We start from the raw sequence: 22,669 nt of genomic DNA, 5'->3' as shown, positions 1-22,669 counted from the left end.
AACTTCTGAGTAGCACAGAGCTGGAGGGCTCTAACCCTGCAAGGGAGGGGAGCAGAGAGACAAGAACCCCAGCAAGAGCCCCGGTCCCTCCAGAGCCTTTCAATCCCTTTCCTGCACCCATCCAGCTCTTCCCCTCTCCTCTGCATGGCTTGAGTATCTACACATGTCTAGGGTATCTACCTCTGTATCTGGAAGGTCACCGCAGCCCATCACAGGGGTGCATGGTGGAAGGTCTGATATACAAGAAGTCAGCATCATGCAGGAGGATGTCAGGGCTGCTGGAAGCTGGGCACAGCGCAAAAACCAGTGTTTTGCCACTGCTTTTCCCTTGCTGGTGAGTGCTTGAGAAGTGTTAGTCGCTATTACAGGTCGTGGGCAGGAACATCCTTTCAAACCAGCCCCGTGCCTGAGAATGGGCTGAGTGTACAGCAAGGGATGGGGATGAACCTCATGCATAGGGGGACCCAAGGATGTTCCTCCAGGAGGCAAATCACCAAGGACCTATAGCAGAAAGCATGTGAGAAGGGAGCAAGCTCCTTAGGACAGAGGAGGTGGCATCTGGGAGGGGAACACCAGGGCATCATGGCACAGATCCTCCCTGTGGAAGTGAAAATATTGTCTGTCTTGCTGTCCTTTCCTTTAAAATCAGAGTGTAGGAAGACACAGAAGTTTTAACATTACTTACCTTAATGTTTCAACATTACTGTCTCTGCAGTAACGGATGGGAAAGCCCCAGTAAACTAGCCTATCATACAATTTACGACTGAAGGAAATCTTGCTGGACTTCCAGCAACTGGGCCACCTTCCAAAGTCCATAATAAGTTTTTATTTAATTCTTACAGAATCAAAATCCCACCGACTTCATTTCCATCTGCTCAAATATTTCTGTGTGAAAAAAATGACCTCACTATCAGAGGTTCTGCTGCTTTTCTTCAGATATGCAGAAGTACAAAAATAACTCCTCTGTCTTCAATGTGAAAAAATCCTGCACTGTCCTGGGGGAGCTTCAGGCAGCTATGAGTTGTCATCATTTTCTCTCCGTTTTGCCAAATAAAAGCTTTTCAGAATTATTTAGCAACCTTATCAGATCAGCAACAGATTTTCCCCTAGCCTCCTGTTCCAAGTCTTGCCTTAAAAAGAATGGGTGGCAGATAAGAAAAACACAGGTGGATGTATAAAAGAAAGATATTGCCAGAAGTCATTTCTAGAAGCCATCAGGAGAGCACAAGAGGAATACCAGGAACATCTCCTCACCAAGCAGAGAAAGCAAATGCCTGCAAGCTCCCATTACATACTGGGGGTGACACTGAAGGTGAAATAAGCATTTGCATGGTCAGTGTACAGCCTATAACACAAGAGGCACCAGGATTAGTTTTACAATTATTTTGTAGTGAGATTAGAGTAAAGAATTCAGTAAGTGCTCAAAGACCTGAGATGTATGGTGTGGGAAGTCATCCAAGTGCTATTTATAGGGGCAAACATATGTATTTCTTCTTATTTTGGGAACAGACCCTCATACTGGCTGACACTGGTGACCTCACAAAACTGTGGACAAGGACATATTAGCATAGGGAGAAAAAAAATAAATTAAGAAGCAGGCAATGAGGAGCAATCATTTGGGGTTGTTTTCCCAGGGTTCCACTGTGTTATCCTGAGCAATCCAGCATGCTTGTGTACATTTTGCCTCCTCTATTTCTCCTTCCAGTACCAAACAAGTAAGTTATTCCTCACTTTGTTGCTCAGCCTTGTGTGTGATGCCGAGCAGGCAAGATGACTGACCAGCTTTTCCCAACACATGACTCCAGGACGACAGTGGAAAATTTTCCTGGCATAACGTACTTTGTACTGTCCCTGGTTAATCCTTCCATACAAATATAATTGATGATTTCACGCACATCTACTTGAAAACCAAAAACAACTCAGCAGCAAAGAAGTACAGGAAAGTACGATCCTAGATTTATCTCTAGATACTCGTTGTTTATAAAAACAATAACAAACCAGCAACTTTCTTGTCCTACCAGTGAACAGAATCAGAAGAAAATTAAGGGCAAAATGTGTTCAGCCTAGTGCAGAAGAGGCAGGAGGTGTTAAGTATGAGTAACCAGGGGCTGAGGCAGAGCATTCTGTGGTCCTAGATGCTATTCTAGCTTTGGAACATGATAGTCTATTTTTTGCATATATTAACTTAATCTTCATTATATCGGGTATGCATGCAATCAGTATTTTAGCTCCCTAACCTTTTGTAACCCCTCATGTGACCTAGACAGGTCCAAAATCCAGCTGCTGGGAATCCAGTGAAGTCTTGTGCTCTTCTTATGTTCTATATTTTTAAGATGAACAGATTACCAAAACTATCTTGTGCTAAGTAGAAAGCTGAGCTCAACAGAGATGCTGTTTCAAATTGAGAAATAACACAACTGGAATAACAGGAAATTTCAGGCTGCTAAAATTAGTTCCTGTGAATAATGACTTCTCATGCAAAACAGGTTTTTGATAAAAACTCCGCTGGTGCAGCCTCTGCAATCTGCCTGTCATTAAGAAGATGCATTAGACACTGTTGTTTCCGAAGACATCCTTCACCTTGTATATCACAGAAACAAATATTTGTCTAGAGCGTTGGCACCCCAGAAACAGTTTGTTATTCCAGTATCATAAACTAGAGGCTCTCATGTAAGACTGAGCTTGTGTCTGGAGGCACTCAAACCACTTGCTGTAATGATAGCTCAAAGCATCTTTAATTTATGCCTGGCTTCCGTGTTGGATTCCCCTGAGTTTCCATCTTCTTAAATGACAACAGCCTGTCCAGAGTGGCTGTGAGGATTTGTGGGAGAGGTGGGGAAGTGATGCAGTATGAAGTGCTTGGCTTGCCCTATGCATAAATGCATCTCCAACCGGTTTGGGCAGGTGCAAGTAGCTCCAACTGTGCTGAGAGTGGAGCTGAAAACGGCATATCCAGATATGATATATTGGTGATATATTGGAATTAATAACTCCTGCTCAGGGCAGAATTAACTACCAGTATTGCACCAGATGCAATACTACTGGTGCTTGGGGCATCTCAGCGCCATCTCGTGCTGTGTGGGGTGAGTGTGCTGGCTCTGGTCCCTCCGGTGGTGTGGCACTGCTGAGACAGTAAACCTAGATGTCAAACTTGTGCCCATCACCGCTGGTATGAGATATCCCAGCAGGGCTACTTCCTACCAGCTTAGGGAAGGACCCCTCTTCCCCTCTGTCTTTACTGCATCCCTGATATCCACTTTCTTACAAGGCCATGTCCAGAGTTTCTGGCTATGCCTGGAAGCAAGGATGAGATCCAGTTCAAGATTAGGACATATCAGGCAGGAGGCTGAGTACAGAGCAGAGTGTCATCCAGTAGCCTCAGCATGGGCATCTGGTGCTATTCGACACAGTTCATGGTCTCCTGCTTGGCCTCCATCTGCCACTCCAGAAGGAAGATCTCTGCAGTGCGCTACACTTGCCAAATCCACTTGGTTGTCCCTGACACCCAACGTGGCTCTAAATGTGTAAGTTTAGGCAACTGAATGGCACATCCTGGTGAAATGACTCCTTGTGTCGACCCAGGCTGGGTTGAGGTGCTCACATGTAGAGTCCAGTACCACTGGAGAAACTGTCAAGTGCTCAGGACTCCTTGTCCCCAGCTGGCACGAATTCCATGGAGCTATGGGGGGCTGGACCATCCTGCAGCCACAGCTTGAGACCAGGCGGTACACTATATGTGACCAAACCAGCACTCAGCACCTACACGAGGGCAACCAGAGTGAGCCCTGGAGTGCCGCTGACTGTAACAGGAGCTGAAGGAGGTAGCTCACGTGCAGAAATATTCAAGGAGGTGGTTTGATCTCAGACCCAGTCCCACCCAAGCAGTAGGAGTCTGGCAAACACATTACCACGCTCCTTCTACGGCAACACATTATTGCCATTCATTTTGACTGTACATAATACAAATCAGGTCTTTATTACATGAAGCACAGAAACCCTGAAAAGATTTCCTTGTCCTGCAAACATGAACTCACAGGGACTCACTCTTTCGAAACAGATTTAAGCCTTCAGGGTTGGGAATTCCCCATGCAGCAAATGGGGAATTTAGATTTGAGGAGTGTGTACGCCGTTCTTGACAAGCCCAGCGCATGCTGATTTGGAAAACAGAACAGGAAACAACTGAGCTGAACCTTGCAGAAAGAGCAGCCTTGCTTAGGAAGGGGGAAGGTTTGTGGATAAGATTGAAACCTTCCACCTATTGAAGATGTGTTTATTAACTGCGGAGTGGAGGACACATTGTTCAGCACTGCCTCATCCATATTCCTCAGTAAGATGCAGAAAAGCAACAAATGAAATAATAATAAGTCTGCCAGCAGAAGACTTTTGGTGCATGAGTGGGACTGAAAACTTGGAGGAAAGCAGAGCCAAGTTTATCTCAAGGCAACCAGGATGCAACAGTTCGCCCGTCCCATGGGCTGCCAGATGGACACATGGTGAATATTTGACAATAAACTGAACCTGGGCAGTGGCTGACTCTGGAAGTGAGGCAGCGTATTGCTGTTTTGAACCTGCATCCTCCTCCTTCCTGCTCTCTGAAGTTGGTATTCAGCAAAGTGCTATGAAAGCAACAGAAAAGACTCTATCTGATTGTCCTGCCATGGCTGGCAAGGACCAAAAACATCAAAAAACCCCAACCCCTAGGCCTTCCATGATCAGATTTGCTTGTGGAAGATGACAACTTTGTGTCAGCACACAACATCCTCATCTGAAAGAGCACTAGGAATAATGTGTGAAGCAGTCTCTGAGGTATTTTTCCATGTCTGCTGTCTTCCTCACTGCTGTAGCATGTCCCGCTGGGCTTTGCCACTAAGTCAGAATCAGCATCACTGATTTTTGCTGTGTTATGCGAAATATTTTTTGCACCTTGCTATTGATGGTTGCTCCGAGATAAATCCATCCTCCTGCAAAGTTTTATACTCAAGAGGTTTTCAAATATTCATGTAGACTGAAAAGCCAGTCATAAAGTTGATGTTTTTAGGCAGGACTTTGTTTTAAATAAATAAACATACTGCAAATAAATAAAGCCTTCCTACACAATCTTAATATAAAAAAGCTATTTTGGGTAGCATGAAACTTATGTTCAATACTAAATGAAAATGTAAAGAATGAACGTCGCACCAAGTAGATAATACAGCAATGAGGTTGTCCTGGCAAAAATAGGCTGGCTTTACTACACCATTAAAAAGTTATTCATGTTGACAAGCATGAAATGTTTGCATAAGGAGAAAGGAAACAAAGTAGGAATGCTTTAATGCTGTGCCTCATTGGAGCTGCTTTTTCCTTCAGTCTTGTATAACTGTGACAGTTGTGTAAAAGGGAAAAATTTTTTAAAAAGGAAAAGTACTGGTAATGCTGGCATAAAAAGACATTTGTTTCTGCAGCAGTCAACAGCTACACAGTAGCTCTGTGCTCTCTTGAACAAAAGGAACAGGCTTGTGCTCTGCGTGGTCACCCTGGGTCAGGCCATGGCCAAATCCTGACCTCCTCTTGAAGACCCCCATGAATAGCTCCTGCTTCAAAGTCTGCTAGGCTGTGCAGATGCAACCTACGCAATTGTTATTTGAATGACATGCATGGACTCACAGACCCAAGCCCTGAGCACAGAATGTGCCATCAAGCCCCCTAAGCTAGAGGGAGTCTTCCGACAGGTTCACAGAAAACAAGTTCTTCATTTCCTTCTCAATCCAAATACTAGCAGTGATTTCATATGCACACAGAGCTGGATTTAGAGGATGATGGCCAGAAATTTTATGGATGTCCTTCTCTGGACAGCACTAATGACCCCTGGTACTAGGGTATCCCTGTGACTACAGTGGCCAGGACACCTCTCCAATCCTTCCAAGTGTTGTCGCTGGGACAGGAGTTGGCTTACCTACTTCCATGGCTCAGGCACTGAAGGTGCACCCACATTTTAGAGGACCAGCTGCACTACTTCATGGAGACAAGTCTGGATATAAGGAAGAACCTTTTCCCCATGAGGACAGTCAAGCAGTGGAACAGATTGCCCACAGATCTAGTGCAGTCTCTGTCTTCAGAGGACTTCAAGACCAAACTGGATAACACCAGTCAGACCTCAAAGGCAACCTAGTCAGACCTCAAAGACAGGATTTCCCGAGGTTCCCTCCAGTCTAAATTATCCTATTAAGCCTTTGTGACATAGGGTGGCAGGTACTAAATGAGGATAGGCACTAAATCTCCATAAACATATGAGTTCTGAGATCTATCCACCACTTTGGAAAATGCAAAAAAGTCCTGGTTCTGAAGCTTTCTCAAGCAACCAATCCCCACTCCTCTGGGCAGCATTAAAGGAGCCAAATTCTGACACAAAAGCAAAGGCTTGATGGAAGAGCGACAGAATCGACAGGGCAGAAATCAGCTCAGCCTCTCCTGTGGGACCAGATGGTTGGATATGTTAAGAAAATGATCCTTCATTTTCTGTAAATTCTCAACACCTTGTATTACATTTTGATGAGGATAATTCACTGCAGTACACAGAAAGCTCTTCCTCCCTTATCCTGCTCTGTGTCCTCCTCAGGGAATGGAAAGCCATTACAATGATGCCTCAAGGGAGGTGACCCTTCAGCATACACCTGTGGACATGATGCTGTGCTCTGTGGACATGGCCAGATTTGTTTCTTGTCAAAGCTAACCTGAGCAGGGAAAGGAATAGCTTCACTAACATCACAACCTGGACAAGTCTATAATATTGCACACCATGGAGTTCAGATGGGAGCAAGGATTTTTTCTTTTGAAGGGTCCTGGTTCATTTCCTACTACTTCCGCCCACATTTCAAGCTTTATGTAACTGGGAGATGTCCAGGGTTCCTGTTATCCTGGGTCATAAGTGTCAGAGATGAACTTGCTTAGACCAGACAAAGTGGGTAACTACATGGTGGAAGAACATGTTGCAGGTCCCAAAGCTGCCTGTGATTGAAAACCCAACAGATACTCACAGGATGTATGCGATGACCCCGATGGACCAGCAGTCCACGGCTTTGCTGTAGGGTTTCTGGGCCAGCACTTCAGGAGCTGAAAATAAAAAGCCAAAAAAGCACGTTACCAGACCAAACATTTGAATGTGGTCAAGAGGTAGGACTCTGAAACTTGAAGATCCCTGAGACCTTGTGCTGCCCTCCACACACAGCCCCTGCATTTGCAAATATTCTGATGTTTTTGAAGCTCATATTTTCACAAAGAACAATGACTCCTAAAGTGGAGCAAATTCCCCATTTTCTGACTCCAAGGACAGAAAACAAAACTAAGCACAGAAAAATGCACAAGAGGCAGAGGGCCATCACCTCCCTGTCAGAAGAACTTTAGGAGACTTGGAGGAAAACAAGGCCGAGATTTGCACTGGTGCCAAGATGCACGTTCACCGTGACAGCCTCACAGCTCCACCGCATCGCACTGCCGAATTGGGGATTTCAAGAGGCGACTCAGAAAGTGCAGTGTGTCAAGGAGGTGATAAGCTACGTCTGCAGGAGAGGAAGCAGAGTTGCCACCATACCTCCCAACAGCTGCTTTCCAAAGCCTGCTGGATGCCAGAGTCAGAGGGAGTAATTTTCCTGTCTGGGAATACAGACACCTCAGAGGCAAAACCAAAAAGTAGCAGGAATCGGACACGTGCACAAAGGAATTGAGCTTTCTGCTTCCAGAGCTTTCAGCCACCATAGCCTGAATTTTGCTGGAAGTGAGTGCCTAGGCATTTATTGAAACTCTTAGTGGGTCTGCTTTCCTTTCTTACACCAGTGAGAGTTAAAAAGATGCATTTTTTTTTTTGTTTGGGAGCCTGGAGTGTTATATTTTCCCTGATGGGGACTTTCAGTGCTAACGCTTAAACTTAAATTTAAAAACCCTATGTCTCTAATCTTTTTCATGTAAAGAAGCTTTTGCTTTTTTTTCAAAGCAAAATGTCCACAATAATGCAAGAAATCACTGATTGTGGTATTCCTAAAGCAGACTTGCCACACTGGGTTTTAAAAAGCTCAGTATTTCCTCTTAACACTTTGGAGTTCAAATGCTGCAAAAAGATCATGAAAGGGCAAGTCCCAGCAAAAACATTTCTTTGGGGTTACACCTTCCTCTGCTAGGAGTCTTACCAACATCAAAGCAGCTGGTTACTTAAGAACAGCAAAAAAAAAAAAAAATTGTGAAGCACATAAATGTATTAAAACTTGAGCCTCACATTTAGCTGCTACATATGCTTTGGTGTACTGGTAAGGACTCTTCAAAGAGTTCTCTTCTTAAGCTAGACAAGTCAACAAAACTAAGGTCAAAACTGCCAGCAAGGAAGGGAACAGGAAGCAATAATGAGAAACAGAAAAGACTTTCTGGTGCTTGGGCATGAGAGCTTACAGAAGGGACTGAAGGGAAGACAGTGCACAAGGCAGATGAGGGCATCCAGGTTGCATTTCCACAAGGAGCAGAATGATGGAAAGGATCAAGTCACACTGGGGGCACATGGTAAAAAGGAAGAAAAAAACAAGGGAATGTGGGTAAAAATACAGATGGCAGTCAGATTACAAAGACTCTTGAAAACTGGGACATATCCCAGTCTGCAACACAGGATAAACATTACCCCAGTCTTCAAGTCATGTAGCAAACTGGGACCGTTGCATGTATAAGAAACTAAAATGATGGTTCTGTTCATATACTGTTATTCCCAACACACTGTTGGAATGTGTGAATACTCCAGCACCTACCTACCGTGCACCAAAGGAGGTTTCTTTCCACCATACCTAGCATGAATGGCTCCTAACTTGGCCACAAGTGCTTGGCAGAAACCTGCACTCCAATTCCCAAAAAGTCCCTGACTCCTTCCATGACATGGGCACACTGCTGTAGTCTATCAAGATAAAGTTAAAATGTTCTGATATAATAGCAGACAGAGCTGTGGAAATATAAAAGGCACCCAGTTGGCACCCAAAACCAACAGTTGGGTCAGGGTCTGTGTGCCAGGTTGGTGCTAGTCAGCCCGGTGCAGGTGAATCTGAAGAAGAACTTGGGATAAAAGAGTAAAGCACTGGAGAGCCACACTACTCAGCCTGCTGTGGCCTCCCAGATAACCTGGTGAGCTGACAGAGTCTGGCAAATTTACATTTTTCTTGTATAAACCAGTTGAACCTCAAAGTTGCTCAGGGCAGCCTTAGCAGACAACGCTTATGTCCCTTAGCCTGACTCTTTCCTGAGTCATCAAAACTTGCCTCCAAATTTTCCTCAAAAAATAATGGTTTTTTTTCAAACTGTGCATCAAACAGGGTCTATGAGATACCATTTCCTTTTTCGTCCCATCCCTTTTGACCAAATTTTGTGATAAAATACGCTGAAGAAGGGAGTTCATTTTCCCCTGTCCTTAGGTGATTTGATATCTTCCAACTCTCCAGTCCTTCCAAATTTCCAATATTTTATTTGCATATCTCTTCTACCTTTGATTGGCTGATCCTGTTTGCATCATTTCCAAGACCGGTAAACATTACACATCTTACATCCACCCAAGAAAATATTCTGCAAATGGCTCCTGAGCACCACAGATCCTAGGGAGCTCCTGACATCACATAGATACGCCACACTAACATAATAGAAAACAAATCTGAGACGAGGGGATATGAACTATATAGAGATTCTCCCTCTTAAAACATCAAAGCTGTGCTGGGGCATTTCTCTCTGTTTTAAAGGAGTGAAGATAACAGACAGTTGCTGCTGTGGATGGTGGCTGTGAAGCAGGTAAGAACGCCACAGGAACAAGCCCAGAGCAAGCGTGAGGCTACTGCCTCCCCTTTGGCCAACTTTAATGAAGAAAGGATGAAGGTTCCAGTAACTATTTTAAGGCCAAATGGCTGCTTTTGATTTTTGTTCCAAAGAGCTGACACGCAACGGGAACAGGAGAACATAGCTAAGCATCATCTGTATCTGTTATATGGAGACGACGGAAATATTTAATGAGCTGAAAAACAAGTCAGAGGAGCTCAGAAATCATGGTAGATCAGTGCCAAGAGGCAAAAGCAGGAGACGCAATGAAAAAAATCCAAGAGCTGACGGCATTAAAGGATCAACACAGACGGCTGAGGAGACAAAACAGCAGTAAGGAGAAGGAGAAAGTCAAAGCTCCCATTTGTGGTGCTGGGGAAATGCCAGCTGAGCTTCCAGTATCGCATCTCCCCAGGGAATCATTGTGAGCTCAAATGCTACAAAACATTCATCCAGAGACTGAGGAGTCAATGAAGCAAACCTGGACCCTTCCTCCACACCCAGGAGTCATGTTTCAGGTCAAATCAGCATTGCTACTGGCAACACGTGGCAGGTAAAATGCTGGGTCATGGTCCCAGGGCCTCATCCAACCTGTAGGTACATGAAGATGTGCTTCCTAGGCCAGGTGATCTGCTGTTTTATAGTTAGGTGGGATTTTTTTTTTTTTTGTTTAGTTATGTTTTGCTTTTAATAAGAGAAAAAAAAATAAAAGGCTTGCTTGAAATTGAGGTTTTAAGAAAAGGTACAGATTAGGAACGTTTGGAAACCTTTCAGAGCACTATGCCATTACCCTCAGTGAGCTAATAAGCTCCCTAAAAATGCAACTGCTGGATGCCAAAACAGCAACCCATGCTCTTGCAAAGAGCTCAAGGGATGGGGATTGCTCTGATACTTTAAGTCTGTTAAACAAACTGTGCAAGTCATGAGGGTGCCTGTTCCTCATATCAACCTCATACTTAAAAAGCAATTCTCCTTCCCTCCCATGGTGGTGCTACTCCCAGCAGATTTTGCTATCTCACAAGAACTTAGGCTAACGCTATTTTTTGTGGTTTGTATGGCATCCCGCAAGCTGCATGCCAGAAGGAACGAGACATTTGAACAAAGGGTGACGGTTTTGAAGATCCCCATAGGAGTGACAAACCAGCAGGCTGCTGTAAATGTGGGAGGAATAAAAAGACCTAATTAGGGTTAAAATAACCAGGGACCTGCTTACATTGAGCAGAGACACAGCTCAACTGGCCCAGCAAATCGGCCTGGTGCAAGCCAGGACTAGTAGCTCAGCTGGTAACTATTTTAGTACCAGTTTCCATCACGTAGGCAGGTCCTGCAAGTAAAGAAGGGGAAATGTGAATGGGCTGCCAGGTACAAGGTGGCCATGAAATCTGAGAGGCAAGGTGAGTGATGGGCAGAGTTTGTAAGGGACACCAAAGGGAGATGGTGCCACCCCCGTTGCTTAGGAGTTGAAAGTACCACCTCAAGAAGATGGACGGAGAGGAACAACCCTGCACCATTGAGAAGATGGCTGGATGCATGAAGGGCCAACCCAGCTCCTCTCCTGAAGCCAAAGATGATACAAAAGCAGTGTGAGCTCCCCTGCTGCCATAAAAAGCATCTTCCACATGGTGCAAACAGGCTAAGAGGTAAATGAAGCAGCTTCACCAAAAGACCAGAGTCCCTCTTCTGCTGACTTCTGGAATGAAAATAACTTCTTTTCTTCCTTCGCACAATCCTCCAGTGTTCATCTTGTTCTGGCTGGCCAATACTTTGCAGTTTAGTGCTGTTTCCAAAGGATAGCAGGGTTTTGGTGCAGCTCTGATGGCTTCTTGTGCTCCTGTTGTCCCTGTTTCATGTCACTGAGTCAGATTTAGATAGCTGTCATGGAACATAATGCAGCTACAACCACATGCAAGCAAACCCCATTTCAGGATATGGCAATGGAGTCACGACCTTGTGCCTGAGCAAACTCTGGTGAGAGCAGTTCCCATGCTTTATTTTTACTTCATTACTCATGTTACTGCCTAAATAACTCCTGGGGTTGCTTTTTGCTAAGAAGGATATTCCAAAGGCTTATTGGATATTTTCAAACCTTTGACTCAAAGGATACCGAGTAAGTAAAAATTCAACATAGAAATCTACTGTTTACTTAAATGCTTTGATCTTGCGCAGGGCTAAGGGAAATGCATGGCTTTGACATGATCTGAAACGGCTACTGGGTTTCTGGCAGAGCTGAAAGGTGTGAAATGATCTTTCATAAAAGCACTACAGAGAATAACACCAGTGAGTGAGGTGGGGTGTACAGGGACCAACAACACATGCAGGATCCAGCCCAATCCCTACAAGAGGGAAATACAAGAAAACTTTACTTGAAGTTGGGTTGGGACTCAAAGTAAGAATTTTAAATGTCAGTAGGATTAAGATAATTAGCCAGCCACAAACACGGTTTATAATTAAGCATTTCTGCAAAAAAAGAGATCAGATTGCCCAAGACAGGCTTTCTAACATTTCTTCCAAACTTTTCAATGCTCATAAGCACCTTGTGAGCCTAACTCCCACCTGCAGAAGTAACCGAAGCTTTTGAGAGATCAGCTTTCACAGAAAGTCCGTCAGTGAGACCTAATTCCAATACAGCCAAAAATCTCGTTAGAGGAATTTGCTGAGTGACTACAGTCACTGGTGAGTGTCCAACTCAAGGATGACTCATTTACAGGCAGTTTTGAACACCTTCTTTATCAAAATGAAGTTCTTAAAAACAATCTCAAGCCAAGCAGCCCATGACAGATCACTAATGGCTTACACAGATCTTGCCCATAATCACACAGATCACTCGAGGTTTTGAAAGCACCATTTCTTCTCTGGTTTAGAAGATGGAGTGAGACCCATGCAAGCCAGTTGACACACCTAATTTGCAGTGAAATGAGCCACACAAGCTGCCTCATCTTACCCAATGTAGGTGCCATCTAAAAGTTTGGCATCTAGTCCCAACTAGACTCCTTCCATAAGAAATGGAGAGAGAGATAAGAGTCCTAAGCAGATAAGAAAATGGAAGACCTTTTCATCAGAAGAGATTGCATTATCAGACCCCCTCTAAAGTAAGCAAACATTTCTATTTGCATCTTAACAAAATTGTCTCAACTAAGTCTAATTGGTTAAATTATGCTAACCATCATCTTTTCACTACAGGACCAAAATCCCTGACAAAACACCTGAAAGAACGAGATCTCTGAACTGTGGACAGTAATTTAATCTGTAAGGTAGAGCTTTAAAAGCTGATGTGCTAACACACTACTGGTTATGCACATTTTAGATACACTCTCATTTGATAAGAAATACTTTGATTTTCAGAAAGAAAACTGATATTTATTACAAAGTTTAATTATAATTACATCCTCCCTTATTCGATTAATTTCTCAACCACACAAACAGGAATTTAGTGTCTCGGGTACCACACAAACAGGAATTTAGTGTCTCAGTTTCTCGGAGATGAAACTGAGAAAAGCTGAGTTAAAAGTTGAAACACATAGAGTTGAAAGTATATCCTAATGAGGGAAATAAGACAGAAATGATGGGGGGCTTGCATACTTGCAAATACTTGCAAAGGACAGCAGACAAGGGTTAAGATCAAGTCTGCTACCAAGTCAGAAGCTTGTCCACCATCTTGCACAGCGGGATCCGACTGGATCCATTTCCAGAGATAAAGAAGTACAAATAGCAGGAAATTTTAATGACTTCTTAATGAAGCCCTGAGTACCTTTGGCATGTGATGCATGCCTAACTTTTTTCCAGGAATTTAAAAGCAGTGGTTAAACTGACAAAAACAATTAATTCCTCATAAAATCTTACAAAATGGGATGTTCTACATATCTTTACAGAAAAGTGCCATGAATTACATTGTAAGTGATGAATTCCTGAGTGTTACTTCAATGCTAGGTAAAATGGCTGGAAATAAATCCAAAAAGAGTTGGCAGAGAGGATACCTCATGGGCCAGCACTGTGGCTCATGTCTGCTCCAATCCATATGAGGACATGTACTCATGCTGTGCCATTAGGAGGAAGGACTCTTAACGTTTTTTTGAGAACATTTTTAGGGAGGTGCTGCAAATTGGAGTGATGCTGGAAAGTATCAAAGCTTTTGGATGTAGACAAATCGCAGACCATATATGCAGAAGCCATGTCATCAGGTACAACATCCATGGAGATACCTTTGTGGGCATCACCACGGTAACAGACAATAAAAATTCTCTGAGCTCAGAAAATGTTGTCTGGGCAACCAATTATATTAAAAAAAAAAAAAGGCAGCACGAAAGAGGAGCTTTCTCCTGTGCAAGAAGGAAATAGAACAAATATTTAAAGAGGTTTTTCTTTGTGAGAGAGGGGAAAAACTCCTGTCAGCACTTCAGAAATAAGCGGCCATGACCTCTTGAACCGTGATGAGTAAATCTTGTGTTCAGTAAAGTAACAACGGGCCTGGAGGCACTTGTGTGGCTATCAGCACCCAGACTATGAGTAATGAGAGCTCTCAAACATCTCACAAAGCACTAAAATTCATGTCACATGCTCTGAGAGCTTCCTCTCCAAAATAGCAAGTTTTCTTATGTAAATGGCTACGCTGAGAGGCCATATGAGATCACTCAGTGCCCAAGCTGAGTCTTACTCCCTCATTTTCATCAGTGCTTCAGCAAACATCATCTGAGTTTCCCTGTGTCTCACAGGCTTATTCTAGTCAGTGCCCATTTCAGAACAAAATAAAACATGTTAATTAAGGATAGAAGAGCTGACAGCAAAAAAATTGTGAAAATTGCTGTCTCAGGTCAATTCCTGCTAGTGCTTTGGAAGAATATTTCCAGTCTGGTGTGATTACACAAGACAGCTATTCAGGCTGTACAGAGCGCATCCTGACTCATATGTCTTAAAATAAAGAAGCGAAGGGCTGATGGCTCACGATGGGAAACCAAAGAAATCTGTTCCTTTTGCTGGTGTTATCAGGATGGAGTGTGATTGTGCAGTGTGAAGATAATGGCCAGAAGAAGGTATTCCTGGGACAAATCTGGATCACTGTGTCATGACCGCATTGTCTGTTTGAGTTCTCATACCATCCGAGGTATGAAAACAGAGGTGAGGTGGCAGCTGCAAAGTGGGAAGGAGTCTCTCTCTGAATGCTGGAAAACATCAGGTCTTTCCTACCAGAACAATGTGAGACAAATCTATCCCTGGGGACATCACTGTCATTTCAGTTTCATGGTTTTCATGGATATCCCAGAGATTAATTTTACTGTCTCAGCTGACCAGCTTGGTATCATAGGAGGCACAGGCTTGCTGGACTTGTCTCATGCATGAAGTGAGCCTTTTACATAGCGTTTGCTCAAGCGTCACTCTCACATTCAGTTACTTTAACTTTTTTAAAAGGATGCTGGTAAACACACTGCTAATCTATAGCCTGGTACTATCACTACCAAATGGATAGAAGAGCAAAAAACAAATGATAGGAAACAATTGACACTGTTCAGGAAGGCCCAAGGATATAAAGAGCTTTTGCATACTGACATTTAGGAGTCATTAACTTAACATGGTTGTAACAGAGGATGACTGAACACATCTGGATAAATGTAGCTCTTTCATTTTACTGTCTTCTGTCAGGGGAATCTGGCAAATACTTTAAGTCCTTTAAGACTAAAATACCACATTACACTAGGTAAAACTTCTTGGTTTTATAGATGCTTGCAGAATCCATGCATTTGAGGATATTCTTCACGTGCTCCTCATTTAGCTACAGGCAGTGTCTTTGAGAAGACCCATTTTACAAAGGATTCAAACCATGGAAGTGAATCCCACAAAGCCTGAGCTGGATGGCAGGGTGGGGACCTGAAGGAGAAGAGCCCACAAGGTAGAGCACCACTAACTTCTGAAATCTCTACTTCTAATGAACACCTGTAAAATCTCATGTGCACTATGCAGTAGCACTGGAAAACAAATATTATTGCCTTTTCACTATGTGTCTGGTTGCAGCTGGGAAAAGTGGATGGACAGTATAAGCAAACCTCTTACCAACATAGCCAGGAGTCCCACAGGCTGTGGACATCACATCTCCTTTACCCTCCATCTTTGACAATCCAAAGTCACTGATCATGATTTTTGACTCTTCATCCTGGCTGTAGTAAAGCAGGTTCTCGGGCTAGAAAGGAGAACAAGAAAAATGGATTTTGAATATATGTCCAGTAACAATGTCCATTGGCTGATGCATTGCATTTAATACAATCTTTAGTTACACCATACACTAATATAATTTGGTTCCCTTAAATCCTAAAGAGTTGCTCTTACCACCTATATGGAGATCCTCTCCAGATTCCTGTATGGCAACTAACGGAAGAAGCTGACACCTTGAGCTTTGAGTAACTTTCCTGGGCTAACAAACTTCTTTGGCATCCCAAATAAGAACTAAGGCTCATCCTTTACTTGTGAGATGTATCTGACATATCATCACTTCAGAGTGATAAAACAGAAGGATTCATTTGAAGACAGGTAAATATGGCAAATCCAGGTAATGTAATGAAAAAAATTAATACAGCAGTTATAAAAAGGAAACCAGTAGATATTAGAGAATTTTTGTGTCTTCTCCAATGGAAATAAACTGTTATGTGAGAAGAAATGCCTTTACAGTTAATAGAGTTGCAGCAGGGATGTTTTAGCTAGAGCTAAGTAGGAAAAAAATGCTGCAGCACTAAGCACAGCAACTTGTTTATGCTGAGAGAAAACAAGAATCACTCCACAAAGCCCCATGACTGTACACTAATGTGAGGCGGGCTGGAGAGCCCAACCAGCTACATTTCCTACAGCACAGCCCTCCATCCATACATTTTGAATGTGCCTCTGCTACACAGTGAAGCTCTTTCTAGGTGCTGTGAGAACACACTTCTTATCCTACTTAGTATTTGGACTCGCAAAAAAATCCAGCATCTGCTGGCAATCTGACAGCCTGGTGTAACATGATGCCATTGCACCACCCCGACCTTGGGGTCTTCATCCATAAAAGTGATGGATACCCAATGTTTCAACATGACCCCAGTGTAGACTTCTTGCCCAGAAGCTGGTACAAATGTCCAATGCAACACATTTTTCTCTGTCGGCTAGCTGTGTGCTCCAGGAATTGGTGAGAAGGAGCTGCAGCCACACAACATCATCAAACTCCTTAGGACACATTCAAGCATGGATTTGTAAGGAGGAGCAAATTGCCCTGCAGCAGCACCAGCATCTATCTTCCCTTCTCCATCCCGTAACCTCCTGTTCTGGAGAAAGCAGGGAGGAAGAAACGTTGCAGGGTTACATCGCCTCCACCCTTCTCTGAGGTTTCTGTTTAGCCTCAAGTTGAGGTTAAAGCACTTTCTGGCTCCCTGGCCTCAGCGTGAAGCCAAGTAGTGATGGCTTTATCCATGGGATATGATGGCTATGGAAGGATCTACAAGCTGCATCAGCTGTGAGTCAACTGGGATTGAGGCAAAAAGGGAAACGATTCTGTTTGTAAAAATAATTATGAAGTTGTACCATTTATGTTTCTTTCTCATGATACTTCGTAAGTCCAGTGCTTTAATTTGCCATTATAACATAGACACTGTTTTCAGGTACCACATGAGTCAGTTTTATGCCATGGTCTGCCCTTGGCTGCAGTTAGTCCTGATTTTTACAGGTGCACTTCTGATCTGTGGAGAGGTTGGTAGAGCTACTTATTAAGGGAAAGACAACTATTTCCCAACGATTTCTGCTACCTCACCTCAGGCCCCCACTTACTCGTATTCAGTAAGGCCAAAACCCCCACTCATTTAAAACTTAAGAGTTGTTTAAAACCAGTTTAAAAGAACTCTGGTTCTTCAAGTTGGTTAACTGAAAAGGCGTTAACAGGGTGGCTCTGTACCAAGCAGAGCTGCTCGAGCCTTTCAGTCCTTTTATACACCCTGGACCTCTCTGGACTTAATCTGCTGCCATCTCTTGATATCTGCTGCTGCGTTATTTAGATTAGAGACTTGGAGCACAGATCTGCTTTTCTCAACTACAGCAAGTACTATTTTGGTATCTGAATAACACATAATTACAACAAATAATTGTTATAGATGTTTCAAGGGTTGTATTTTTATATAGTGGATTCTTTCCCAGAGTTTCATTTTGAGATTCACAATTAGAAACTTGCACTTATCTTAAAATTTGGAAATCATAAAAAGCCTTACTATATCCATATTTTTGCCATCATGGTACGTTTGTTGTAACAGAAATACACAGCAGGTGTTCCTCATACACCATATTTTACGAGTTAATTTTAGTAACTGATATGGTATTGACAAAGACTTGCAAACAAAACATAAGAAAGAGAAAAAGAGCTAGTCTTTGCCCCAAAATACCACTGGAGAAGGTTGGTTTGATCTAAATCCAGTGTGTCCTTACACAAACTCTGAAAGTAATTTGTAGATGAACCCGCTTCCCAATTGCCAGATCTCATATTTTATTACAGGAACTTTCAAATAAGATTAATCTGTTTTAAAGCGAGAGCTACATCTTTCCTTTCAACTACAAAGGCAGGAATGTTAAGAGTTCATACAACGGAGTATCTGAATTAAGAGGACTCAGACCTCCCTCCAAAACCTCTGGTTGCAGAAAGAAGCCTGAAGTTATTTCCTACAGATTGAAATTGGGAGAAAGTTGGCCATGATAAAATACTGTACAAGGCATAATAAATACGAGAATATTTTTACACATTTCAGGAAATAAATGGGAACTGAAGTTAAAAAAAACCTTTTGTAGCTCTCGACTCTATTAATGTTCATTTAGCCTTTACATAATTTGACCTGTTTTGTCAAATTCTATTATCTTTACGTAGGGACAATTCAAGGACACAGCACCAACGTCCAAAGCAATTCCTTTTTGTAGCATCCCTCCAAAATACAACCAGAGGTGTTACTTCATTCACTGAATTCTTCATTCCTGGCAGTAAACTTTGGTAGAATTAACTAGCTTAGAAACTGAACTCACAGTTTTCTTTTGACATTTGTATCTTTTTCTAATGCCTTCTGCTAATTTGTTATTTAAGATACTAAAGAAAGGGAGATTTAGCTGTGTGTTATGAAATCCAAGCCTTTCAGCTTATCTTAATGACAATTTAAGATATAAGAAGGAAACAAGGCAGAAAAAATGTTCTGGGTTTTTTTTTTGCCAGAAAATCTGAAAGTTTTTGATGTGATAACACAGTACAGCATCCCTCTTATGGTAAACCTGACTGAAACAGCCAGTCCCAGGGGAGGCTGGACATACATGCGTTAGACTCACATAATTACACAACCTTCATTAACACTGCCCGGAGGACTGAGCCACGTCTCGGTCATACCTTGAGGTCCCTGTGCACGATGCCCATTCGGTGCAGGTAGTAGACAGCATCCAGGACTTGCCGGATCAGGGTGCTGGCGTCCTTCTCAGTGTAGAAACCTTTCTCAACAATGCGGTCAAAAAGCTCTCCCCCAGATACTCTGGAAAACATGACAGGGTACAGAAGTGTGAGGATTTTCTTTGTAACATGCTTTTTACCTCGCTAAAGGATGGCCAAGTCCATACACTACCCATAGGCAGTCTGAGCACATCTCCATCTGGAGTTCTGGGGGCTCTCCCACTATCCTAACAAGCATTTGGGTTTGGTTTTCTCATAGTCCAAGGACTGGCCATGATATACTGGAGAATAATATCCATTGCACATCAGCGAGTGGTCAAAGACTTGCTAGAACTTGCAGAGGGAAATCACAACTCCACTCCACAGGAACAAACACCAGTTTCCACGCTGTCCCACCCTAGTGAAATTTGTATGGGTGAATTTGGTCTGCTCTTCCCACTGGTGCTGGCCAACTGAGGCTCTAAGGCTCCCTGCTCGTATGATCCCTTGGGGTTCACTTTTTACTCTACTGACCAAGGCTTGGGTTTTGTCCTGGAGGAATGGTCCCCACCCGCGAATGAAATGCATACGGTCGTTGCTGCCAGTACCTATACAGTGTGAGTTCATTAAAGGACTCTGAATCTCTGGCAAAGGAGGTCCCCTCCTTTACCCATGCATGTATGCTCATTCATCAGCAGCCACAAACTCTTCAGGCAGAGCATGGCCTCTGCCCAGCACTGGTAGCAGACAGTTATTGATGAGGGAGCGCAGATTATCAGCGCAATTAATCACCAGATGACAGAGATGGGGAAAGGATTCCACAGCTCAAAGAGGAAAGAAAATAAAACCTTGACATCTCACTATTTAATGTCTGCTATGTTACGCTTTTCCTCTGCTCTGCTAGAAATAACACATTCTGAACCCAATCTTAAATAAAGAATGGACACATTAAAACTCCCTGGAGGAGTATCTGGGGAAACAAAAGAGGAAAGAAATGTCTGAGTAATTGAAATAATAAAACTGTCAAAAAAAACCTGCCCTGCTACAGTAAATAAAAGATTTCCATTTTAACAAGCAAAACCTATTAAAAAGTAAAAGGTATGTGATATGTTTTTTCAGCAAGTTGCACCACTTAGCATATCATAAATAGCACAGTAAAACTTTCTTTAAAAACAAACCTAATAAAGGGGCAGAAAATTATTATAGTCATTAAATACATACGGATTGGGAGCTTGCCATTATATGAACACTAGGTAATTCAGCCACAGCCACTCCAAGCAATAATCTACTTGAATAATGCCATGAAGTCACTTCCTAGGGAAGTTTGGGACCTCAATGGAAGAGAAGGCTACCACTGAAAATGAGCACATTCAACTTCAAAAAGGAAAAGCAACCTTGGAAGAAAAAAAAAAATAAACCAGATAATCCTTCTATTAAGTGCTAGGCAAACAAGCCAAACAGCTTGCTAAAATATTGGCATTAAACTGAAACTCTGCAGGAAAGGTGAAGTTCAGAAAGGTGAAGGGTCTGAAGTCCACCCAGGAGACCCCTTGCCCTACCAGCAGTCCTGGAGATTGCTGCAGGCAGTGCTGGGCTGACAGCGGGGTGAGGAAAATGCCCTGGTACTGTATCGAATTGGGGGGCCCGTGACTCATGGCAGAGCAGGGTAGGAGGCATGGCAGGTGGAGGCTGCACCAGCAGAACTGCTATCACACAACAACCTGCTCTGAGATGACAGCCTGAACACACACAGAAAAACTTGAATTAAACCCCTTTCTTTCCGAGTTTCTCTCAATAGGAGTTGCATTTCTCATATAGAGATACGCACATATACATAGGTATATATATCCAGGGTGTTGCTCCAAGCCCCCCTCAGCCCAACACCCTTTGCCCATCCCATCGTGTGCCTTGCCAAGGGAGAACGGCCACACCTCTGCCTCGCCGTTCACTGAAGGCAGATACAGTTTTACTGAATCTGGCTCCTATTAGCTGCCTGTCTTTTTCTATTTCCCCTCCAGCTCTTTCGTTTCCCGTGGATTGATTGCGCTGAAAATTGAGCCCACGCAGTAATTAATATGACTGAATACAGCACATTTCCCCAGGAAAACGCTGTGCAAGCTGTTTTGCAATTTCATAGTTACTTTTGTTATATTCAAGAGATGGACTACTTTCATAGATACTGATTTACATCACGTGATTTCTTGCATAAGGGCTCTCTCCTTCAACATTTGCAGAGTATACTTCCTCAAAAATGTTTTCACTAAAATGACCAAATTTCCCTCCATGCTAGCTCACTCCCCATCCCCCTTAAGCCTCATTCTTTAATCAAAAGCTTTTCTTAGTCAAATTTAGTCCAATGGATCTACTGTACCCAGACTCAATCTGTTTGTAATTTTATTTCAACACACGGAAAATATTTGCAACTTCTTAAATGATGCGTTGTAAACTAGAGCTTAATCCAAGGATTCAGGAGGAACAGCTGGTAAGTTCACAGCCGCTTGCTTATTCAGAGTGTCAACAGCATCCCAGGTACATGCAGAGAGTCGAGGAGCTCAGGCTCCTCCTATTTATTTGTGTGGTGACTCCGTGTTATGGTACATGGGACTGGCATTACATGTTTGCACTCACCTGTAGAGTTTCCCTGCTGTGGGCAAGAGTCATGGCTGGGGTTCACCTCCCAGGGATGCTCTGCAACTCAGCACCCAAGGCCATGGCTGCTTTCCATATGAGCTTATGTCCACATGGCTTTTCTCCTCCAAAATAGGGTTAACTCAACCGTAATGTCATTGGGAATGCTGCTCCCTGTGTGGTGCCCAAGGACTGACAGAAGTCAATGCTGTTCCAGGAGGAAACCAGCAAGGGCAGCTGTGGGAGGGCATTTGAGCTCTAAACTGATGGTGGAGATGTGACCTCTTTGTCTAAAGTTGATCTTGATCCCAGCCCCCTCTGCCCTGTGGAGACGGGACTTGGCATCCTGCTCTGAACAGACCTGAGCACTCTCAAAGCGCTCCTGCAATTTGTTTATTCCAGTCTTTATTATTCAGGGATAATTATTTTTTTTTTAATGGCAGCACCAGCTTTGCCCTCTCTCTGGCAATTTTGAGCAGTGCACAGAAGGCAGAGTTGAAACTGCAGGCAGTAAGAGCAGAATTAGGTCTTTGTCTTAAAGAAATTTAAGACAAAATTTTCTGACCAGAAAAAGAGGGCAGGAGGAATTTCTTATTAGTGGAAGAGGACTGCTCCTGTCTTGCAGCTGGCACTGGCTCGTGGAGCTGGACATACTGTCCCAAACATCAGCACAAGGAACCTTTTTCCCCTGCTGATTTCAATCTTGGTTCCTTTCAAAGAGAAAAAAAAAGTCAGAGGAGGAGTAGCCAAGTGCAATTACTTGAAAAGCATTTAACCCTAGGAACAGCTCAAGTCTCACGCTGTGATCCAGAGCAGCATCAGCCCTGCCCAGGG

General features: G+C 43.2%; 1 protein-coding gene across 4 annotated transcripts in view; it reads right to left on the bottom strand.

Moving 5' to 3' along the window:
- Positions 1–22,669, bottom strand: part of CAMK1D (calcium/calmodulin dependent protein kinase ID) — a 230,798-nt gene that overhangs the window by 25,299 nt on the left and 182,830 nt on the right. For all 4 annotated transcript variants that reach the window (XM_086745158.1, XM_086745165.1, XM_086745149.1 and 1 more), the window contains 3 exons: positions 19,172–19,310; positions 15,850–15,976; positions 7,014–7,089 (listed from right to left, as the gene is read on the bottom strand). In XM_086745158.1, the coding sequence (XP_086601284.1) occupies positions 7,014–7,089; positions 15,850–15,976; positions 19,172–19,310 (342 nt within the window). The remainder of the gene's footprint in view (positions 1–7,013; positions 7,090–15,849; positions 15,977–19,171; positions 19,311–22,669) is intronic.

Source organism: Chlamydotis macqueenii, chromosome 1, assembly GCF_036417535.1.
Source record: "Chlamydotis macqueenii isolate bChlMac1 chromosome 1, bChlMac1.mat, whole genome shotgun sequence".
NCBI classification, from domain to species: domain Eukaryota; kingdom Metazoa; phylum Chordata; class Aves; order Otidiformes; family Otididae; genus Chlamydotis; species Chlamydotis macqueenii.
This window is presented reverse-complemented; position numbering and strand designations above follow the sequence as displayed.